This window comes from Molossus molossus, unplaced genomic scaffold, assembly GCF_014108415.1.
Source record: "Molossus molossus isolate mMolMol1 unplaced genomic scaffold, mMolMol1.p scaffold_m16_p_21, whole genome shotgun sequence".
Lineage (NCBI taxonomy): Eukaryota > Metazoa > Chordata > Mammalia > Chiroptera > Molossidae > Molossus > Molossus molossus.
Window position 1 is genome coordinate 2,888,056 of NW_023425357.1, and position 18,140 is coordinate 2,906,195.

General features: G+C 50.8%; 1 protein-coding gene across 1 annotated transcript; it reads left to right on the forward strand.

Moving 5' to 3' along the window:
- Positions 1-1,405: 1,405 nt before the first annotated feature.
- On the forward strand, positions 1,406-17,363 carry LOC118638812 (leukocyte immunoglobulin-like receptor subfamily B member 3). Its single transcript, XM_036274934.1, is given in 17 exon segments — positions 1,406-1,588; positions 1,738-1,773; positions 1,937-2,203; positions 2,348-2,650; positions 2,859-3,155; positions 3,417-3,719; positions 3,928-4,224; positions 4,490-4,792; positions 7,028-7,303; positions 7,450-7,752; positions 7,960-8,256; positions 8,522-8,830; positions 13,405-13,458; positions 13,461-13,607; positions 14,342-14,394; positions 16,976-17,137; positions 17,217-17,363. Coding segments are annotated over 17 exon segments (3,588 nt in total). The 5' UTR covers positions 1,406-1,554.
- The last annotated feature ends 777 nt before the right edge of the window (positions 17,364-18,140 follow it).

The window sequence follows — 18,140 nt, forward strand, 5'->3', positions numbered from 1 at the left end:
TTCCACTGTGTTTTTATCCATTCGTCTACTGATGGACACTTGGGCTGTTTCCAGATCTTACCTATTGTAAATAGAGCTGCTATGAACATAGGGGTACATATATTCTTTCTGGTTGGGGTTTCAGGTTTCTTAGGGTATATTCCTAGAAGTGGGATCACTGGGTCAAATGGCAGTTCAATTTTTAATTTTTTGAGGTAACACCGTTTTGTTTTCCATAGTGGCTGCACCAGTCTGCATTCCCACCAGCAGTGTACTAGAGTCCCCTTTTCTCCACACCCTCGCCAGCACTTGTTGTTTGATGGTTTGTTGAAGGCGGCCATTCTGACAGGTGAGAGGGGATACTTCATAGTTGTTTTAATTTGCATCACTCTGATGATTGGTGACGTTGAGCAATTTTTTATATGTCTATTGGGCATCTGTATGTCCTGTTTGGAGAGGTGTCTATTTAGATCCTCTGCCCATTTTTATTTCTTTTTTCTTTTATTTTTTAAATCATTTTTTATTAATTTATTTTTGTTACCGATGTTTCTTCTTTAATTGGATTGCTTGTCTTCCTGGTGTTGAGTTGTATGAGTTCTTTGTCTATTTTAGAAACTCACCCCTTATCGGATGTATCATTGGTGAACATGTTCTCCCGTACAGTGAGTTCCCTTTCCATTTTGAAGCTGGTTTCCTTTACTGTGCAGAAGCTTTGGGACACAAAACCACGAACTTAGAGGAAAATGGGCTCAGTGGGATCCACTACTACTCGGAAGTTCTGTTCTTTGTCAACACCAGCTTGAGAGCAAAAAGGAAGCTACACCGTGGACACCGTGGGAGAAGAGGGTTGTGATGCCACAATGAGACGATGGACTGGGACTCAGGTCACTGAAGAAACAGCCACAAAGCTGTCACCTGAAAGCAGACAACAGGAAGGCAAGCAAGAAACTCGAGCAAGCAACTCACACTGACGTGCAAACGTGCAGTAATGTTTGTAAAAGGTGGTGAGTTTTGTACATCATCCAAGAAACGTACAGTAAATCACAGGGTGGTACCAATACATGCACTGAATGGCTAAAAAAAAAAAAAAAGCAGAAAACACTAAGTGTTGGCGTGGATGTGGACCTGCCGGCACCCTCAGACACAGGGACAGTTGTGGAAATGCGGTGGCCACTGGGAAACTCCTCAGCAGAATCTATGAACAGTGAGCCCCCTCAGGAGCTGTGGTCAGATTCTCATTGTGCTGTTTAGCGCCCGGCTGTCAGGGGCTGAGTCAAGCCCAGAACCGGGTCCCACCCTCTCTGAGCAGGAGTTTGGACGAGGCGGAGAGATGAGACCCTGACAATCAGGAGAGACGTCTGATATTGCTGAGCTGTCTCCTGAGATAGTTCACTCCTCCTGATCCCTCATCCTGGGGAAACCCAGAGCCAGGCCCCGTCGGGGGAGTCCCCTGCTGTGGGTGCCCAGCTGTGCGAACCCGGAAGGCAGCAGAAGCTCCTGACTCACCACTTCCTGTGCATCTCCGTCCTCAGGCGCAGGGTCCCGTCCATCTGCAGAGCACTCAGAGCAGGTGCCATGACGTCCCTCCTCCCCGCTCTTCTCTGCCTCGGTCAGTTGTGGATGTGGGGAAGGGGTAGGTGGCTACACCCCTTGTTCATGCAGAACCTCAGACTCAGGCAGCTCTAGTGGACGGGCCCTGATGGGAAGGGAATCAGCTTGTCATCTGGGTGCAAATCTCTGACTGGGTCTCTCTTCCAGGGCTGAGTCTGGGCCAGAGGACGAACACGCAGGCAGGTGAGTCCTCCCAGGCTCCATGTCCACCTCTTACTTCACCTCTGGGGCTCAGGAGGGAGCCCAGAGATCTTGGGATGAGGTGATAAAGTGTGAGGGTCCTGAGGAGAGCAAGGGAATGAGGGGTGGGGAATGTTTTTGTAATCAACCTCTGGTTTTCTTCCAGGGACCCTCCTCAAACCTGACATCAGGGCTGATCCAGGTTCTGTCATCTCCTGGGGGAGCAGCGTTACCATCTCCTGTCGGGGGACCCAGGAAGGCAATGAGTTCTATCTGTATAAAGAAGAAATACATCATCAATGGAGGTCCATAAACAAGGGCAAGTTCTCCATCAATCAAGTGACAGGCAATGATGCAGGGAGATATTACTGTTACTATCGCAGCCCCTCTGGCAGGTCAGCGCTCAGTGACACCCTGGAGCTGGTGGTAACAGGTGAGGGGACATTCAGGGGTCCCAGCCTCAGGCTCTGCCCTCAGGAAGGGGCTGCTCTCAGGGCCTCTGCCCTCTCACAGCCCAGCCCTGGGGGACACGAGGGAGGTGTGACCCCATTTAACATTCTGCCTCCTCCCCTCCTAGGATCCTACAGCAAACCCAGCCTCTCAGCCCTGCCCAGTCCTGTCGTGACCTCAGGAGAGAACGTGACCCTCCAGTGTGGCTCAGGGCAGGGGTTTGACAGGTTCATTCTGAGAGAGGAAGGAGAACTCAGGCTCTCCTGGACCCTGGACTCACAACGACACAGCACAGGGCAGTACCAGGCCCTGTTCCCTGTGGGCCCCGTGACCCCCAGCCACAGATGGATGTTCAGATGCTATGGCTTTTACAGGAACACCCCCCAGGTGTGGTCACACCCCAGTGACCCCCTGGAGCTCCTGGTCCCAGGTGAGTCCCATTATTGTCCCTTCCATGGACTGAGGCAACAGACACGTTGTTGGCATCTTTGCTGGGAGGGGAGCCCCATGTGAGAGGTGGGGTCAGGGGAGCACAGGGGCTCCTGGGGCAGAGACACAGAGAGACAGTGAGACCTGGGCCAGGCCAGGAGAAGGGGGTATGGCAGGAGCAGCCCCTGTACTCACGTCTGGTCTCTCAGGTGTGTCTGGGAAGCCCTCCCTCCTGGCCCAGCAGGGCCCCATCGTGACCTCTGGACAGAGCCTGACCCTCCAGTGTCGCTCTGATGTCGGCTATGACAGATTCGCTCTGTCCAAGGAGGGGGCACAGGATCTCCCCCAGAGCCTTGTCCTGCAGCCCCAGGCTGGACTCTCTCAGGCCGACTTCCCCCTGGGTCCTGTGCGCAGCCGCCACGGGGGCCGGTACAGATGCTACGGTGGACACAACCTCTCCTCCGAGTGGTCGGCCCCCAGTGACCCCCTGGACATCCTGGTGGCAGGTGAGGAACCTGTGGGTTCAGTCAGGGACCAGACTCTGCACTGGCCCTGCTGGGGGCGGGGGTCTCAGATGGTCATGACCAGAATAAAAATTCAGGGCCCAGGGAGGGAGATAAATAGAGAGAAATAGGGTTGGAGGGGCGGGGGGAGACTCAGAGAGAACAGAGACAGACAGAGAGGAGGGTCCTCAGAGAGAAGCCTGGTGACCCTCAGGTCAGAACAAGGTGGACAGGTCGCCCCTCACCCACCCTCCCTCTCTCTAGGACAGCTCTCTGACAGACCGTCCCTCTCAGTGAAGCCGGGCACCATGGTGACCTCAGGAGAGAAGGTGACCCTGCTGTGTCAGTCACAGTACCCGAGGGACACTTTCCTTCTGTCCAAGGAGGGGGCAGCCGATCCCCCCCTGCGTCTTCCATCAAAGTACCGAGCTCAGCAGTACCAGGCAGAGTTTTCCATGAGTCCTGTGACCTCCGCCCACGGGGGGACCTACCGATGCTACAGCTCACTCAGCACCGCCCCCTACCTGCTGTCACACCCCAGTGAGCCCCTGCAGCTCCTGGTCCCAGGTGAGTCCCATTATTGTCCCTTCCAAGGATTGAGGCACCAGACAGGGTATTGGGATCCTTGATGGGAGGGGAGCCCCATGTGAGAGGTGGGGTCAGGGGAGCACAGGGGCTCCTGGGGCAGAGACACAGAGAGACAGTGAGACCCGGGCCAGGCCAGGAGAAGGGGTTATGGGAGGAGCAGCCCCTGTACTCACGTCTGGTCTCTCAGGTGTATCTGGGAAGCCCTCCCTCCTGGCCCAGCAGGGCCCCATCATGGCCTCTGGACAGAGCCTGACCCTCCAGTGTCGCTCTGATGTCGGCTATGACAGATTCGCTCTGTCCAAGGAGGGGGCACAGGATCTCCCCCAGAGCCTTGTCCTGCAGCCCCAGGCTGGACTCTCTCAGGCCGACTTCCCCCTGGACACTGTGAGCACCTCCCACGGGGGCCGGTACAGATGCTACGGTGGACACAACCTCTCCTCTGAGTGGTCGGCCCCCAGTGACCCTCTGGACATCCTGGTGGCAGGTGAGGAACCTGTGGGTTCAGTCAGGGACCAGACTCTGCACAGGCCTTGCTGGGGTGGGGGGCAGTCTCAGGTGGTCAGGGCCAGAATAAAAGTTCAGGGCCCAAGGAGGGAGAGAAATAAAGAGAAATAGGGTTGGGAGGGGCGGGGGGAGACTCAGAGAGAACAGAGACAGACAGAGAGGAGGGTCCTCAGAGAGAGGCCTGGTGACTTTCAGGTCAGAACAAGGTGGACAGGTCGCCCCTCACCCACCCTCCCTTTTTCTAGGATGGCTCTATGACAGACCATCCCTCTCAGTGAATCCGGGCACCATGGTGACCTCAGGAGAGAAGGTGACCCTGCTGTGTCAGTCACAGTACCCGAGGGACACGTTCCTTCTGTCCAAGGAGAGGGCAGCAGATCCCCCCCTGCGTCTTCCATCAAAGCGCCGAGCTGAGCAGTACCAGGCAGAGTTCTCCATGAGTCCTATGACCTCTGCCCACGTGGGGACCTACCGGTGCTACAGCTCACTCAGCACCTCCCCCTACCTGCTGTCACAGCCCAGTGAGCCCCTGGAGCTGCGGGTCTCAGGTGAGGGTCCAATGACTTGTGCTTTGTAATCCCAGCCCCTCAGGGCCCTGTCCCCAGGAGAGGTCAGGCTGGAATGACAGTGGGATGTTCTAGGGATGGATGATGACCCAGAGGACATGTGCCTGCAGAGGCTGTTCATCCCGTCTCTACTCCCTTTCCTCTCACCGGGGTCCGAATGCTGCCAGGCAGCAGCAGGGTCTTCGGGGAGCCACAGTGCAGAAGGAGAAGAGTCTGAGTGAGATGGGGACCCCAGGGTCAGCCCCATGTCCTCACCCTTTTTCTGTCCTCATTCTGATGACCCTCTTGGGCCCCAGCCTTGCCCTCCAGGATCCATATACAAAGTTGGTGGGTCATTGGGACTTCTTTGGTCAGAGGGAGCTCAGACCATCAGAGGTCCTAGGATGAGGTGAAAAAAACGAGAGGGTCTTGGGCTGACGTGGGGAATGAGGGTGCGGAAGGCCTTTTAAAAAAGATTTTATTGTTGACACTATTACTGATGTCTCTCATTTTCCCCCCATTTGCTCCCCCTCTATCCAGTCCCTGCCCCATGCCAGGTCTTCTCCAATTATTGTCTGTGTTCATGGGTTACACCTATATGGATCAATGTTCTTTGGTTAATCTCTTCCAGTATCCTCCCCTCCCTCCCCTCTGAGGTCTGTCTCTCTGTTCCATGTATTCATGCCTCTGGACCTATTTTTTCATCAGTTTATTTTGTTCATTGGATTTCACATATCACTGAGATCACGTGATACTTTTCTGTCTGTAACTGGCTTATTTCACTTAGTAAAATAACCTCCAGGTCCCCCCATGCTGTCTAACCGGTCAGAACTCTTGCTTTTTTTTTTTTTTTTACATCCGAATAGTACTGTGTTGTATAAATGTACCACAGCTATTCTTTTTTATCCTCACCGAGGACATTTTTGCATTTTTATCTTGAGATAGAGCAGGAGGGAGAGAGAGAGAAACATCTATGTGAGAGAGACACATGAATCAGTTGCCACTCACACAACCCCATGAGGGGCCAGGGACAAACTACAACTGAGGTACGTTCCCTTAGCGGGAACCAAACCTGGGACTCTCTGGTCTGCGGGCCAACGCTCTAACCATTAAGCAAAACTGGCCAGGGCTGTACTACAGCTTTTTTATTCACTTATCTACTGATGGTCACTTGGACTGTTTCCAAATCTTGGATATTGTAAATAGCGCTTCTGTGAACATACGGGTGCACATAGTCTTTCTGATTGGTGTTTGGGATTTTTAGGTTATATTTCCAGAATTGGGATCACTGGATCAAACAGCAGTTTCATTTTTAATTTTTTGAGGAAACTCCATACTATTTCCCACAGTGGCTGTACCAGTCTGCATTCCCACCAGCAGAGTCCCTTTCTCTCCACATCCTGGCCAGCACTTGTTGCTTGGTGATGTATTGGTGGGAGGAATGTGGCAGGACAGTAAGAAGCTAGAAAATGTTGTGGGCAAATGGAATGGAGAAACAGACACAAGAGAATTAAACAAGGCCAAACAGTTTGAACAGCCTGCAAGAAGACCTTATCTTACCTAACCAAGGGCACTTAAGAGCAAATGATTTATATCTTTTCCTAACCAGAAAATATGTAGTTTCAATCACTCTGGTCAGCAAAAATAGAAAACAAAGGCCCAATTAATGTCATTTGTGGCAGCAAACCCAGGGACAAATCAAGTCTATGGGAGAAACAACAAACCCCAAACAGGTGTGGATGATATCACTTGGGGGATGTTAGGCACGGAAGACTAGTTTTAGGGCAGGAAAGAGGAGAAGACAGAAAGAAGGGAGAGTGAATATCCTCCACTAAATTAAGAGGTGAGCCGTCTTAGGACTTGCCAAACAAGATGATAAAATGCTTGTACAAACATTCCGAGATGGGCCACAACAGTGTAGGAAACTTTGAAACCTAGTCCACTGTTCATGATGTGTAGCAGGGACGGTTTGAAACCTAAAGGGGGAAGGTATAAAACCCTTGAACTCACATTGGGTGGGGCACTCAGACTAGCTGAGTTGCCTGCTTGTGCTTTATGCCAAGTCATTCTTAACACATTCTCTTGCACTTCTTCAACATTGCTGTCTGTCACTTGTGTAAAATGTTTCATGTGAGACTGACAAGAACCAAGGAGGGAACAGCTCTTCCCCCACACTCTGCCACAGGAGGCTGTCAGGTAACAGGCAGGTCTTGTAATGCAGCTCTGGTTTCCTCCCAGGGACCCTCCCCAAACTCTCCATCTAAGCTGAGCCAGTATCTCTGATACCCCAAGAGAGCCTTGTGACCATCTGGTGTCTGGGGACCAGAAAGGCCCAAGAGTACTGTCTGTGTACAGAAAACAAGCATATGTGCTAAGATGGACAGAAACCTCTGTGGCCTAGGGGATAGGGCCAAGTTCTCCATAGAAACAATTATGCAGATAAATATTACTGTACCCATCTCAGTCCCACTGTCTGGTCAAAGCTCAGTGACCCCCTGGAACTGGTGGCAACAGGTGAGAGGACACTCTGGGATCCCAGTCTCACACTCTTCCAACAGGAAGGGGTCTGCTCTCAGGGTGTCTCCTCTGTCACAGCCCAGCCCTGGGAGATACGAGGGAGGTGTGAGCCCCATTTAACACCCTTCTGCCTTCTCTCCTAGGGGTCTACAACAAACCCAGGCTCTCAGCTCTGCCCAGCCCTGTCGTGACCTCAGGAAGAAACGTGACCCTCCAGTGTGGCTCAAGGCAGGGATTTGGCAGGTTCATCCTGACTAAGGAAGGAGAACACAGGCTCTCCTGGACCCTGGACTCAAAACAACACACCACAGGACAGTACCAGGCCCTGTTCCCTGTGGGCCCCGTGACCCCCAGCCAGAGGTGGACGTTCAGATGCTATGGCTGTTACAGGAACAGCCCCCAGGTGTGGTCACACCCCAGTGACCCCCTGGAGCTCCTGGTCCCAGGTGAGTCCCATTATTGTCCCTTCCATGGATTGAGGCACCAGACAGGGTATTGGGATCCTTGCCGGGAGGGGAGCCCATGTGAGAGGTGGGGTCAGGGGAGCACAGGGGCTCCTAGCGCAGAGACACAGAGAGTCAGTGAGACCCGGGCCAGGCCAGGAGAAGGGGTTATGGGAGGAGCAGCCCCTGTACTCACGTCTGGTCTCTCAGGTGTGTCTGGGAAGCCCTCCCTCCTGGCCCAGAAGGGCCCCATCGTGGCCTATGGACAGAGCCTGACCCTCCAGTGTCGCTCTGATGTCGGCTATGACAGATTCGCTCTGTCCAAGGAGGGGGGACAGGACCTCCCCCCGAGCCTTGTCCTTCAGACCCAGGCTGGGCTTTCTCTGGCCAACTTTACCCTGGACACTGTGCGCAGCTCCCATGGGGGCCGGTACAGATGCTTCGGTGGACACAACCTCTCCTCTGAGTGGTCGGCCCCCAGTGACCCCCTGGACATCCTGGTGGCAGGTGAAAAACCTGTGGGTTCAGTTAGGGGCCAGACTCTGCACAAGCTCTGCTGAGGTGGGGGGCGGTCTCAGGTGGTCATGTCCAGAATGAAAGTTCAGGGCCCAAGGAGGGAGAGAGACAGAGAGAAATAGGGTTGGGATGGGCGGGGGGAGATTCAGAGAGAACAGAGAGAGACAGAGAGGAGGGTCCTCAGAGAGAGGCCTGGTGACCCTCAGGTCAGATTAAGGTGGGCAGGCAGCCCCTCACCCACCCTCCCTTTTTCTAGGACAGCTCTTTGACAGACCTTCCCTCTCAGTGAAGCCGGGCACCATGGTGACTTCAGGAGAGAAGGTGTCCCTGCTGTGTCAGTCACAGTACCTGAGGAACACGTTCCTTCTGTCCAAGGTGGGGGCAGCAGATCCCCCCCTGCGTCTTCCTTCAAAGTACCGAGCTCAGCAGTACCAGGCAGAGTTCTCCATGAGTCCTGTGACCTCCGCCGATGGGGGGACCTTCCGATGCTACAGCTCACGCAGGACCTCCCCCTACCTGCTGTCACACCCCAGTGAGCCCCTGGAGCTGCGGGTCTCAGGTGAGGGTCCAATGACTTGTGCTTTGTAATCCCAGCCCCTCAGGGCCCTGTCCCCAGGAGAGGTCAGGCTGGAATAACAGTGGGATGTTCTAGGGATGGATGATGACCCAGAGGACATGTTCCCGCCGAGGCTGTTCATCCCGTCTCTACTCCCTTTCCTCTCACCCGGGTCCGAATGCTGCCAGGCAGCAGCAGGGTCTTTGGGGAACCACAGTGCAGAAGGAGAAGAGTCTAAGTGAGATGGGGACCCCAGGTTCAGCCCCATGTCCTCACTCTTTTTTTGTCCTCCTTCTGATGACCCTCCTGGGCCCCAGCCTTGCTCCCCAGGGTTCATATACAAAGTTGGTGGGTCATTGGGGCTTCTTTGCTCAGAGGGAGCTCAGACCATCAGAGGTCCTTGGATGAGGTGAAAAAAATGAGAGGGTCTTGGGCTGACGTGGGGAATGAGGGTGCGGAAGGTCTTTATAGGGAGCTTTTATTTATTGTTGACACTCTTACCAATGTCTCCCATTTTCCCTACTTTTGCTTCCCCCTCTGTCCAGTCCCTGCCCCATGCCAGATCTTCCCCAATTATTGTCTGTGTTCATGAGTTATGCTTATAGGGATCAATGTTCTGTGGTTAATCTCTTCCAGTATTCCACCCGCCCTCCCCTCTGAGGTCTGTCAATCTGTTCCATGTATTCATACCTCTAGACTTATTTTTTCATCAGAGTATTTTGTTCATTAGATTCCACATACAAATCAGATCATGTGACACTTGTCATTCTTTAACTGGCTTATTTCACTTAGTAAAATAATCTCCAGGTTTCACATGCTGTCTAAAAGGTCAGAGCTCTTTCCTTTTTTTTTTTTAAACAGCTGAATAGTATTCCATTTTGTAAATGTACCACAGCTCAAAATTAATTTTTTCTTTATTAATTTGTTTTTGTTACATTGTTTTTTATTTTTCCCCCATTGACATCCTTCTCCCCTCCCCCCCCACTTGTTACCCAACTTTGTTGTCTATGTTCATTGGTTATGCATACATACATGTAAGTTGTGTGGTCTATCTTTTCCCCCAAAAACCCTCCCCCCTCTCTGACACTTGTCAGACTGTGCCCCATCTCCATGTCTCTGGGTTGATTTTGTTCAGCAGTTTGTTTAGTTCATTATATTCCACAAATAAGTGAGATCATTTGACATTTGTCTTTCTCTGCTTGGCTTGTTTCCTTTAGCATAATACTCTCCAGGTCCTTTCATGCCATCTCAAAGGATAAGAGATATTTCTTTCTTACAGCTGCATAGTATTCCATCGTGTACATGTACCACAGCTTTTTTATCCACTCATCTACTGATGGACACTTGGACTGTTTCCAAATCTTGGATATTGTAAATAGCACTTTTGTGAACAGAGAGGTGCACATATTCTTTCTGATTGGTCTTTTGGAATTCTTAGGTTATATTCCCAGAATTGGGATCACTGGATCAAACAGCAGTTTCATTTTTAATTTTTTGAGGAAACTCCATACTGTTTCCCACAGTGGCTGTACCAGTCTGCATTCCCACCAGTAGAGTCCCTTTCTCTCCACATCCTGGCCAGCACTTGTTGCTTGTTGATGTATTGGTGGGAGGAATGTGGTAGGACAGTAAGAAGCTAGAAAATGTTGTGGGCAAATGGAATGGAGAAACGGACACAAGAAAATTAAAGAAGGCCAAACTGTTTGGACAGCGTGCAGGAAGACCTTATCTCCCCTAATCAAGGGCACTTAAGAGTGAATGATTTATATCTTTTCATAACCAGAAAATATTTAGTTTTAATCACCCTGGTCAGGGAAAATAGAGCACAAATACCAAATTAATGCCATTTGTGGCAGTAAACCTAGGGAGAAATAAAGTCTATGGGACAATCAACAAACCCCAAACGTATTTGCATGATATCACTTGGGAGATGTTAGGTAGGGAAGAGTAGTTTTAGGGCAGGAAAGGGAAGAAGACAGAAAGAATGGAGAGTGTATGTCCTCCACTAAACAAAGAGGTCAGCTGTCTTAGGACTTGCCATACAAGATGATAAAATGTGTGCACAAACATTTTGAGATGGGCCTCAACAGTGTAGAAGGAGACTTTAAAACATAGTCTGCTACTGAAGATACGCAGCAGGGAAGCTTTGAAATCAAAGGAGGGAAAGGTATAAAACCCTTGAACTCACATTGGGTGGGGCACTCAGACTAGCTAAGTTGCTTGCTTGTGCTTTATGCTAAGTTATTCTTAACACATTCTCTTGCACTTCTTCAACACCGCTGTCTGTCACTTGTGTGAAATATTTTTTGTGAGACTGACAAGAACCAAGAAGGGAACCGCCCTTCCTCCATACCTCTGCCACAGGCGGCTGTCAGGTAACAGGAAAGTCGTAATGCAGCCTCTGGTTTCCTCCCAAAGACTCTCCCCAAACCCATAATCTGGGCTGAGCCAGTATCTGATACCCCAAGGGAGCCTTGTGACCATCTGGTGTTGGGGGATCACAAAGGCCCTGGTGTACTGTCTGTATACAGAAGACATGCATATGTGCTAGGAAGGACAGAAACCCTTGTGGCCTGGGGTACAAGGCCAAGTTTTTCATAAAAGAAATTTATGCAGATAAATATTACTGTACCCATCTAATTCCCACTGGCTGGTCAAAGCTCAGTGACCCCCTGGAACTGGTGGCAACAGGAGAGAGGTCACCCTGGGATCCCAGCCTCAGTCTCTTCCATCAGAAATGGGTCGGCTCTCAGGGTGTCTCCTCTGTCACAGCCCAGCTCTGGGAGACATGAGAGAGGTGTGAGCCCCATTTAACACCCTGTCTCCTTTCCTCCTAGGATCCTACAGCAAGCCCAGCCTCTCAGGCCTGCCCAACTCTGTCGTGACCTCAGGAGGGAATGTGACCCTCCAGTGCAGCTCAGCGGAGGGATTTGACACGTTCATTCTGACTAAGGAAGGAGAACATCAGCCCTACAGGATCATGGACTCACAACCAGATCCCAGTGGCCGATTACAGGCTCTGTTCTCTGTTGGTCCTGTGACACCCATTCACAGATGGACATTCAAATGCTATGGTTATTTTAAGAGAAACCCCCATCTGTGGTCTGAACCAAGCGACTCCCTGGATCTGAAGTTCTCAGGTGAGGAGCCCCTGACCCCATCTTTTCTGAGCACAGGAGACAGGTGAAGATGGATGAGAGCAAGGTGCTCTGAGGGATGGTCGTCCAGCAGAGAACTGCCCCGCAGAGGCCCTCAAACCATTGCACACTTCTCTCTGACACCTGAGTCTGGAAGGTGGCAGGTGGTGCAGGGGGAGTGTGTTGGAGAGGCCAAAGGACAGATGTAGGAGAAGAGTCTGAGTTGTGTAGGGACTTCAGAGTTAGCCCCAGACTCATCCTCTCTTGTATTCTCATTTCCAGAACCATTTGGAGGTCCTAGTCTCTCACTCACAGGGCCCATCTCCCCAGCTGGTCACCGAGAGTCTATCAGGGGATCTAATGTGTCCCAGATACTCAAGGATGGGCTTGTGTCCCAGTGGGGCTGGTTGTCCCCGAGCTCTGAGGCTGGCAGGTGATAGGTGGTGTGGTCATAGAAGAGGGAGATGCTGGGGACCAAGCTGGGGTAACAGAAGCAGAGCTTAAGTTGGGAGAAGGCAGCCTCCACCCCTCCCCACCCATCCTGATCCCCATAATGCTCTGGGATGGCAGAGGGGTAAGCGAGGGTCTCTTTTGGGAGGTGGTGGGTTGGTAACTGGGGCACAGGGGCTGAGTGATGTAGGGGTTCAGCCCCCTCTGGAGTCACTACTAGGACACGGTTATCCCCTGTCTGGGACATAGTGTCTCCAAGAATAAAATGAGTGAATTGTAGTCTAGAGTTAATATTTCCTCTCAGTCTGACTCTGACCTCTTTTCATAAGGAAGCCACACAGGACATGATGCTATGGGGACTGTCTTCTCTGTGGCAGTGACAGTAACACTGTACAGGGAGGGACAGGCAGGATGTGGGTCCAGGACCTTTATTGGGGTTGAGTCCTTTAGCTCAGAGAGAGATGGCAGGAGCAAGTCCTGCTTCAGTCCTGGCTCTGCTGCTCCTGCGGGGGGTCAGGTGGTCCCTTCCCTTCCCTGAGTGTTGGGTCATGTCTGTCCATCCCTGGCCCCTCCTGCTCACAGGCTGCTGTCAGATTAGGTGACATAAGAGGCCCCGCAGAGCTCAGGAAGGCAGAGCCCCAGCCCAGCCCCACCTTCCCAAGGGGGCATCAGGGTCCTGCAGGGTGGAGATGGATCCTGGGAGAGACACAGAGTCCACCCCACATCCCTGCCTTTACCATGTTGCTGGGCTGGGGGTGGGGAATAAGGAAGGACCCTCAGCTCAGATGAGACATGGACAAGCCCCTGCAGATGAGGAGCCCAGAGCACAAAGCTGAGGCCCCTCTGGGGCAGCATGAGGAGAGCACAGGGCACCCACAGTCCCGGGTTTCAGCACCAGCCCTGCCCCGTCCAGGCTGGGTGACCTGGGGCACATGACTAACCTCTTTGCCCGGGGTGGTGGGGCACAGTCCCTGGTGCATGACTGTGTGAGGGGAGAGGGATGAATGACAGACCCCAGCAGCTGCCTCGCACACAGTAGGTGCTCAGTAAATGACATCATTGACTCATTCACGACATCACTCACGTCCCAGGTCTCCCATGGTACCTGTATGTCTTGATCGGGGTCTCGGTGGCCTTCGTCCTGCTGCTCGTCCTCCTCTTCCTTCGACACCGACATCAGGACAATGGCAAGACACCAGGTGAGTAGGGAATGGGGTGACCTGGGTCACACAGGTGGGGCTCAGAGCAGCTGCTGCAGGAAAACCAAATAAATAGAGATGATCAGCTGAGGAAAAGATGTCTCTGAAATCCTCAAGTGGAAAATCTAGTAAGAAAACCACTCAATGACAGCACAGGTGTACAAATGTAAGCTAATTTCTTATGGTTTTTCATTTCATGACATATAAAACATACGCACAGTGTGTGTTAAAGTTTCCTTCTTTCCTGTGGAGTCACACGGGGAGGGGGCTCCTAACCTCCCAGGGCTGACATGGTCCCTCTGTGCCAGCCCAGAGAGAGGCTCATGTTCAACCTCCTGAAGGGACTGTGAGCCCAGCGCCCAAGGACAGAGGCCTGCAGATCAATTAGTTCCTGCCCTGAAGACCCCAGAATTTCCCCGACCATGGCCTGGCTCTGTCCTTAACACACCTGTCTCCTCCCCCAGCTCCATCCTAGCTGTGGACGCTCAGGAAGATGACCCTCTGTGGGAGAAAGAAACTTCTCCCTTGGGGGTGGGGGCAGGGGATTTCAAGAGATGATGGTAGAGGGTTAGGCTGGGGGGATGTCAGGGTCAGGGGAAGGATTAAAATTGACATTTTGTGACCTGGCATCTCACCTTACCTCTGGGTTAGTGGTGCGTCTGAGAGCGGGTTAGATCTGCACCCCCGAGATCTTGGGGACCCTGTCAGGAGACTCACCCTGTCTGCCCCAGCAGATGCTGCCATGAAGGACCCACAGCCTGAGGAGATCATGGAGCTGGACTCTCAGGTGAGACCCTGCTTCTGTCCAGGCACCAAGGACCTTCTGTTGTCCAGTTTAGTCCAATGGATTCTTCCCTGTCCTCACATCACCTGGTTCTCAGCAGTGTCCACACTGACCTCTGCTTCTGGTCACCCAGGTCGTCCTGCTGTGACTCACTGCTCCTGGTTTCCTTGTGACCTCATGACCCCTCCTCTGGGGTCCCCTTTGCTGGCTCTTCCTCCTCTGTCTGACCCTGTGCAGCCCCAGGGCTCAGGAAGATGCATGAATAAGTGAATCCCCCACAGGTCCCCAGGATCCCCTCATTCATTCCCCCAGCAGATGTGACGGGGAGCCCACTGTTCACAGCTCTATTTAGGTGCGGTGGTGCAGCCCTGAGTAAAACTGTTTCCACCCTCCTCGAGCTCACCTGTGTGTGAGGGAGACAATATGCAAACAAGTGACAGTGTCCTAGAGAGCAAAGTGCTGTGAAGGGAATAAAGCAAGAGGAGGGGATAGAGTATGTGTGGTGGGTGTGGGGGTTAAGACAGAGAACAGGAGGTGCAAATGTCCTGAGGCAGGACAGGTGTCTTCAGCACGATGAGCCATGATGCTGGAGCTACGTGAGCAAGAGATAGGATGTTAGGACAAGAGTGAGAACCAGAGGCTTTCGTTCAAGCCTGCCTCATCCCATGTCAAAGCAACACCGCCCAACCAACCACCCCCAGAAGTGGCACACTCAAGAAATGGACTCAGTGGGTACCAGAGCCCTGATGGAGTAAGTCTTGCTGTGTGTGGTGGGCCCCTACACAGCTGATCCTTCAAGGTAGTCAGAGGTCAGTGGTATAGCCAGTCCTTGCAGTTGATCAGCCTGAGTGAGTTCCGCTCATTGATGTGCCAACAATCATCAATACTAAATTACAACAGAAGTGTGTACAGTCCACATGAGAGGACACCTCGAGGGCCCAGCTGGGGTGATCAGGAAGGCTGTGTCACTGGACCCCACGGTACACCTACTACAATAGGCCATCCTGGGAAGCCTAAGAGACATAGCAACTCTAATACACAGCAACAAATATAGGGAGGCAGCCAAAATGAGGAGACAAAGAAACATGTTCTAAATGAAGGAACAGAACAAAACTCCAGGAAAAGAACTGAACAAAATGGAGATAAGCAATCTAACAGATGCAGAGTTCAAAACACTGGTTATAAGGATGCCCAATGAACTTAGTGAGGGCCTCAAGAGCATAAAAAAGGACTATTCAGAAATGAAGGAGGCACTAACTGAAATAAAGAATAATTTACAGGGAATCAATAGTAGAGTAGGTGAAGCCAAGAAGCAAACAATTGATTTGGAATACAAGGAAGCAAAAAACACCCAATCAGAACAGCAAAAAGAAAAAAGAATCCAAAAAAATGAGGATAGTTTAAGGAGCCTCTCGGACAACATCAAGCGTGCCAACATTCACATCATGGGGGTGCCAGAGGAGAAGAGCGAGATTGCATACCTATTTAAAACAACAATGACAGAAAACTTTCCTAACTTGATGAAGGAAACAGACATGTAAGTCCAGGAAGCACAGAGAGTCCCAAAGAAGGTAAACCCCAAAAAGCTCACACCAAGATACATCATCATCGAAATGCAAAAGATTAAAGACAAAAATAAAATCTTGAAAGCAGCAAGAGAAAAACAGTTAGTTCCCTACAAGGGAGCTCCTATAAGACTGTCAGCCGACTTCTCAAAAGAAACTTTGCAGGTCCGAAGGGAGTGACAAGAAATATTCAAAATGATGAAAAGCAACATTCTAAATGATGAATGTTGAATAAAATATAACCGAGAAAACTCTATCCTTTAAAGCTATCATTTAGAATTGATAGTAATATAAAGAGTTTCCCAGACAAGAAAAAGCTAAAGGAGTTCATCATCACCCAACCAGTATTATATGAAAAGTTGAAGAGTCTTTTTGAAAAAAAAAAAAAAGATAAAAAATAAGAACAATAAAATGGCAATAAATACATATCTATCAACAATCGAATCTACAATCAAAGTGAATAAGCAGAAGAGAAATAGATTCATAGATACAGAGAACGTTTTGTTGGTTGCCAGATGGGAGGGTGTTGGGGGAATGGGTGAAAAAGGTGAAGGGATTAAGAAGTACATATTGGTTGCTAGACTGACAAACCTCAAAGGGAAGGGGGGTGGGAGGGGCGGGAGGAAATAAACCAAAGAACTTATATGCATATACGCATAACCAATGGCCACAAACAACAGTGTGGGGAATGCAGGAGGTGACGCTGGGTTGGGAAGGAGGAGGTCAATGGGAGAAAAAAAGCTGAGATATGACCTCTGAAATACTTTCAACAATAAAGATGAGTTTAAAAAAATAAAATAAAAAATCAATATTAAAAATCACATTTTCCCTCCCCTGCCCAAAGTCAGAACCATAGAAGCATCCAGATGCCCCAAGGCTTAGGAAGTTCCTGCAAATCCATCAGGAAAGGGACCTATTTTATTTAAAGTTAAATCATCACTCTGGCAACATGAGCGCAATGACAGGTCAATAGTGGAATCAGGAGACACCATTTCTGTCTCACTGTCTCTCTGCCGCAGAACACGCACTACGAGGACCCCCAGGGAGTGACGTACGCCCAGGTGAAACACCCAAGATCAAGACTCAGGCAAAGAATGGACACCTCTCCTTCCTCCCTGCTGGAGGGATTTTTGGACACGAAGGGCAGACAAGCAGAAGAGGACAGACAGACAGACAATCAGGTGGGTCTTATTCTCTCCAGGCCCCAGGCTTCCCCAACCCCAGCCACCTTTCATCCTTCTCATTCTCCCCCTGCTCCAGGCTGCTGCATCTGATGCCCCCCAGGATGTAACCTATGCCCAGCTGAACCACTTGGCCCTCAGTCAGAAGACAACAATGCCCCCTTCATCGCCGGCTGAGGATCCTCCAGATGAGACCAGTGTGTATGCTGTTCTGACCATCCCCTAGCCCAGGAAGGACCCTGACCCCACATTCCTGGCAGGGTCTCTGGAAGGCCCAGGGGCTGCCCCCATGGACACACAGCTAGTGACCCGGTCACCCTGGAGACCTGAGGCAGATGCCTATTACCTCCTGGGACCCTCTGGGAGTCCCCCGATTCTATAGTCAAACATAACCAATATGCTTATATTTGGGAAATAGAGCAACAGACTTCTCAATAGTCAATGTGTGAGCTAAGACAGAAGTGAATGTTTTAAATTAAATGATAATGTAAACCTGACACATCAAAGTTATGCAATGAGAAAATGAAAAACCATGAATGAGTATGTTAGAAAAGAAAAAAGCCTTTAGAAATCAGTGGCCTAAGAAAGCTATTAAATGAAAAATTTAGGAAAAAAGATTGCATTGAATTTTTAGATCCATTGATGACCAGATAAGAAAGATGTGGCATGGCCCTGGCCAGTGCGGCTCAGTGGTTGGATCTGTGGCCCACGGACCAGTGAGTCATGGGTTCGAATTCAGTCAAGGGCATGTACCTTGGTTGCAGTTTGTTCCCGGCCCTGATCGGGGTCGTTTGGGAAGCAACAAGTTGATGTGTCTCTCTCACATGAATGTTTCTCTCTCTCCCTCCCTCCCTCCTACTCTATCTGAAGATACATAGAAAAATATCCTTTGTGAGGATTAAAAAACCAAAACAACAACAACCAAAAAGAAAGATGCGGCATGTATGCACAATGGAATAGAAATCAGCCATAAAAAACTGTGAAGTCCTGCCCTTTGAGACAA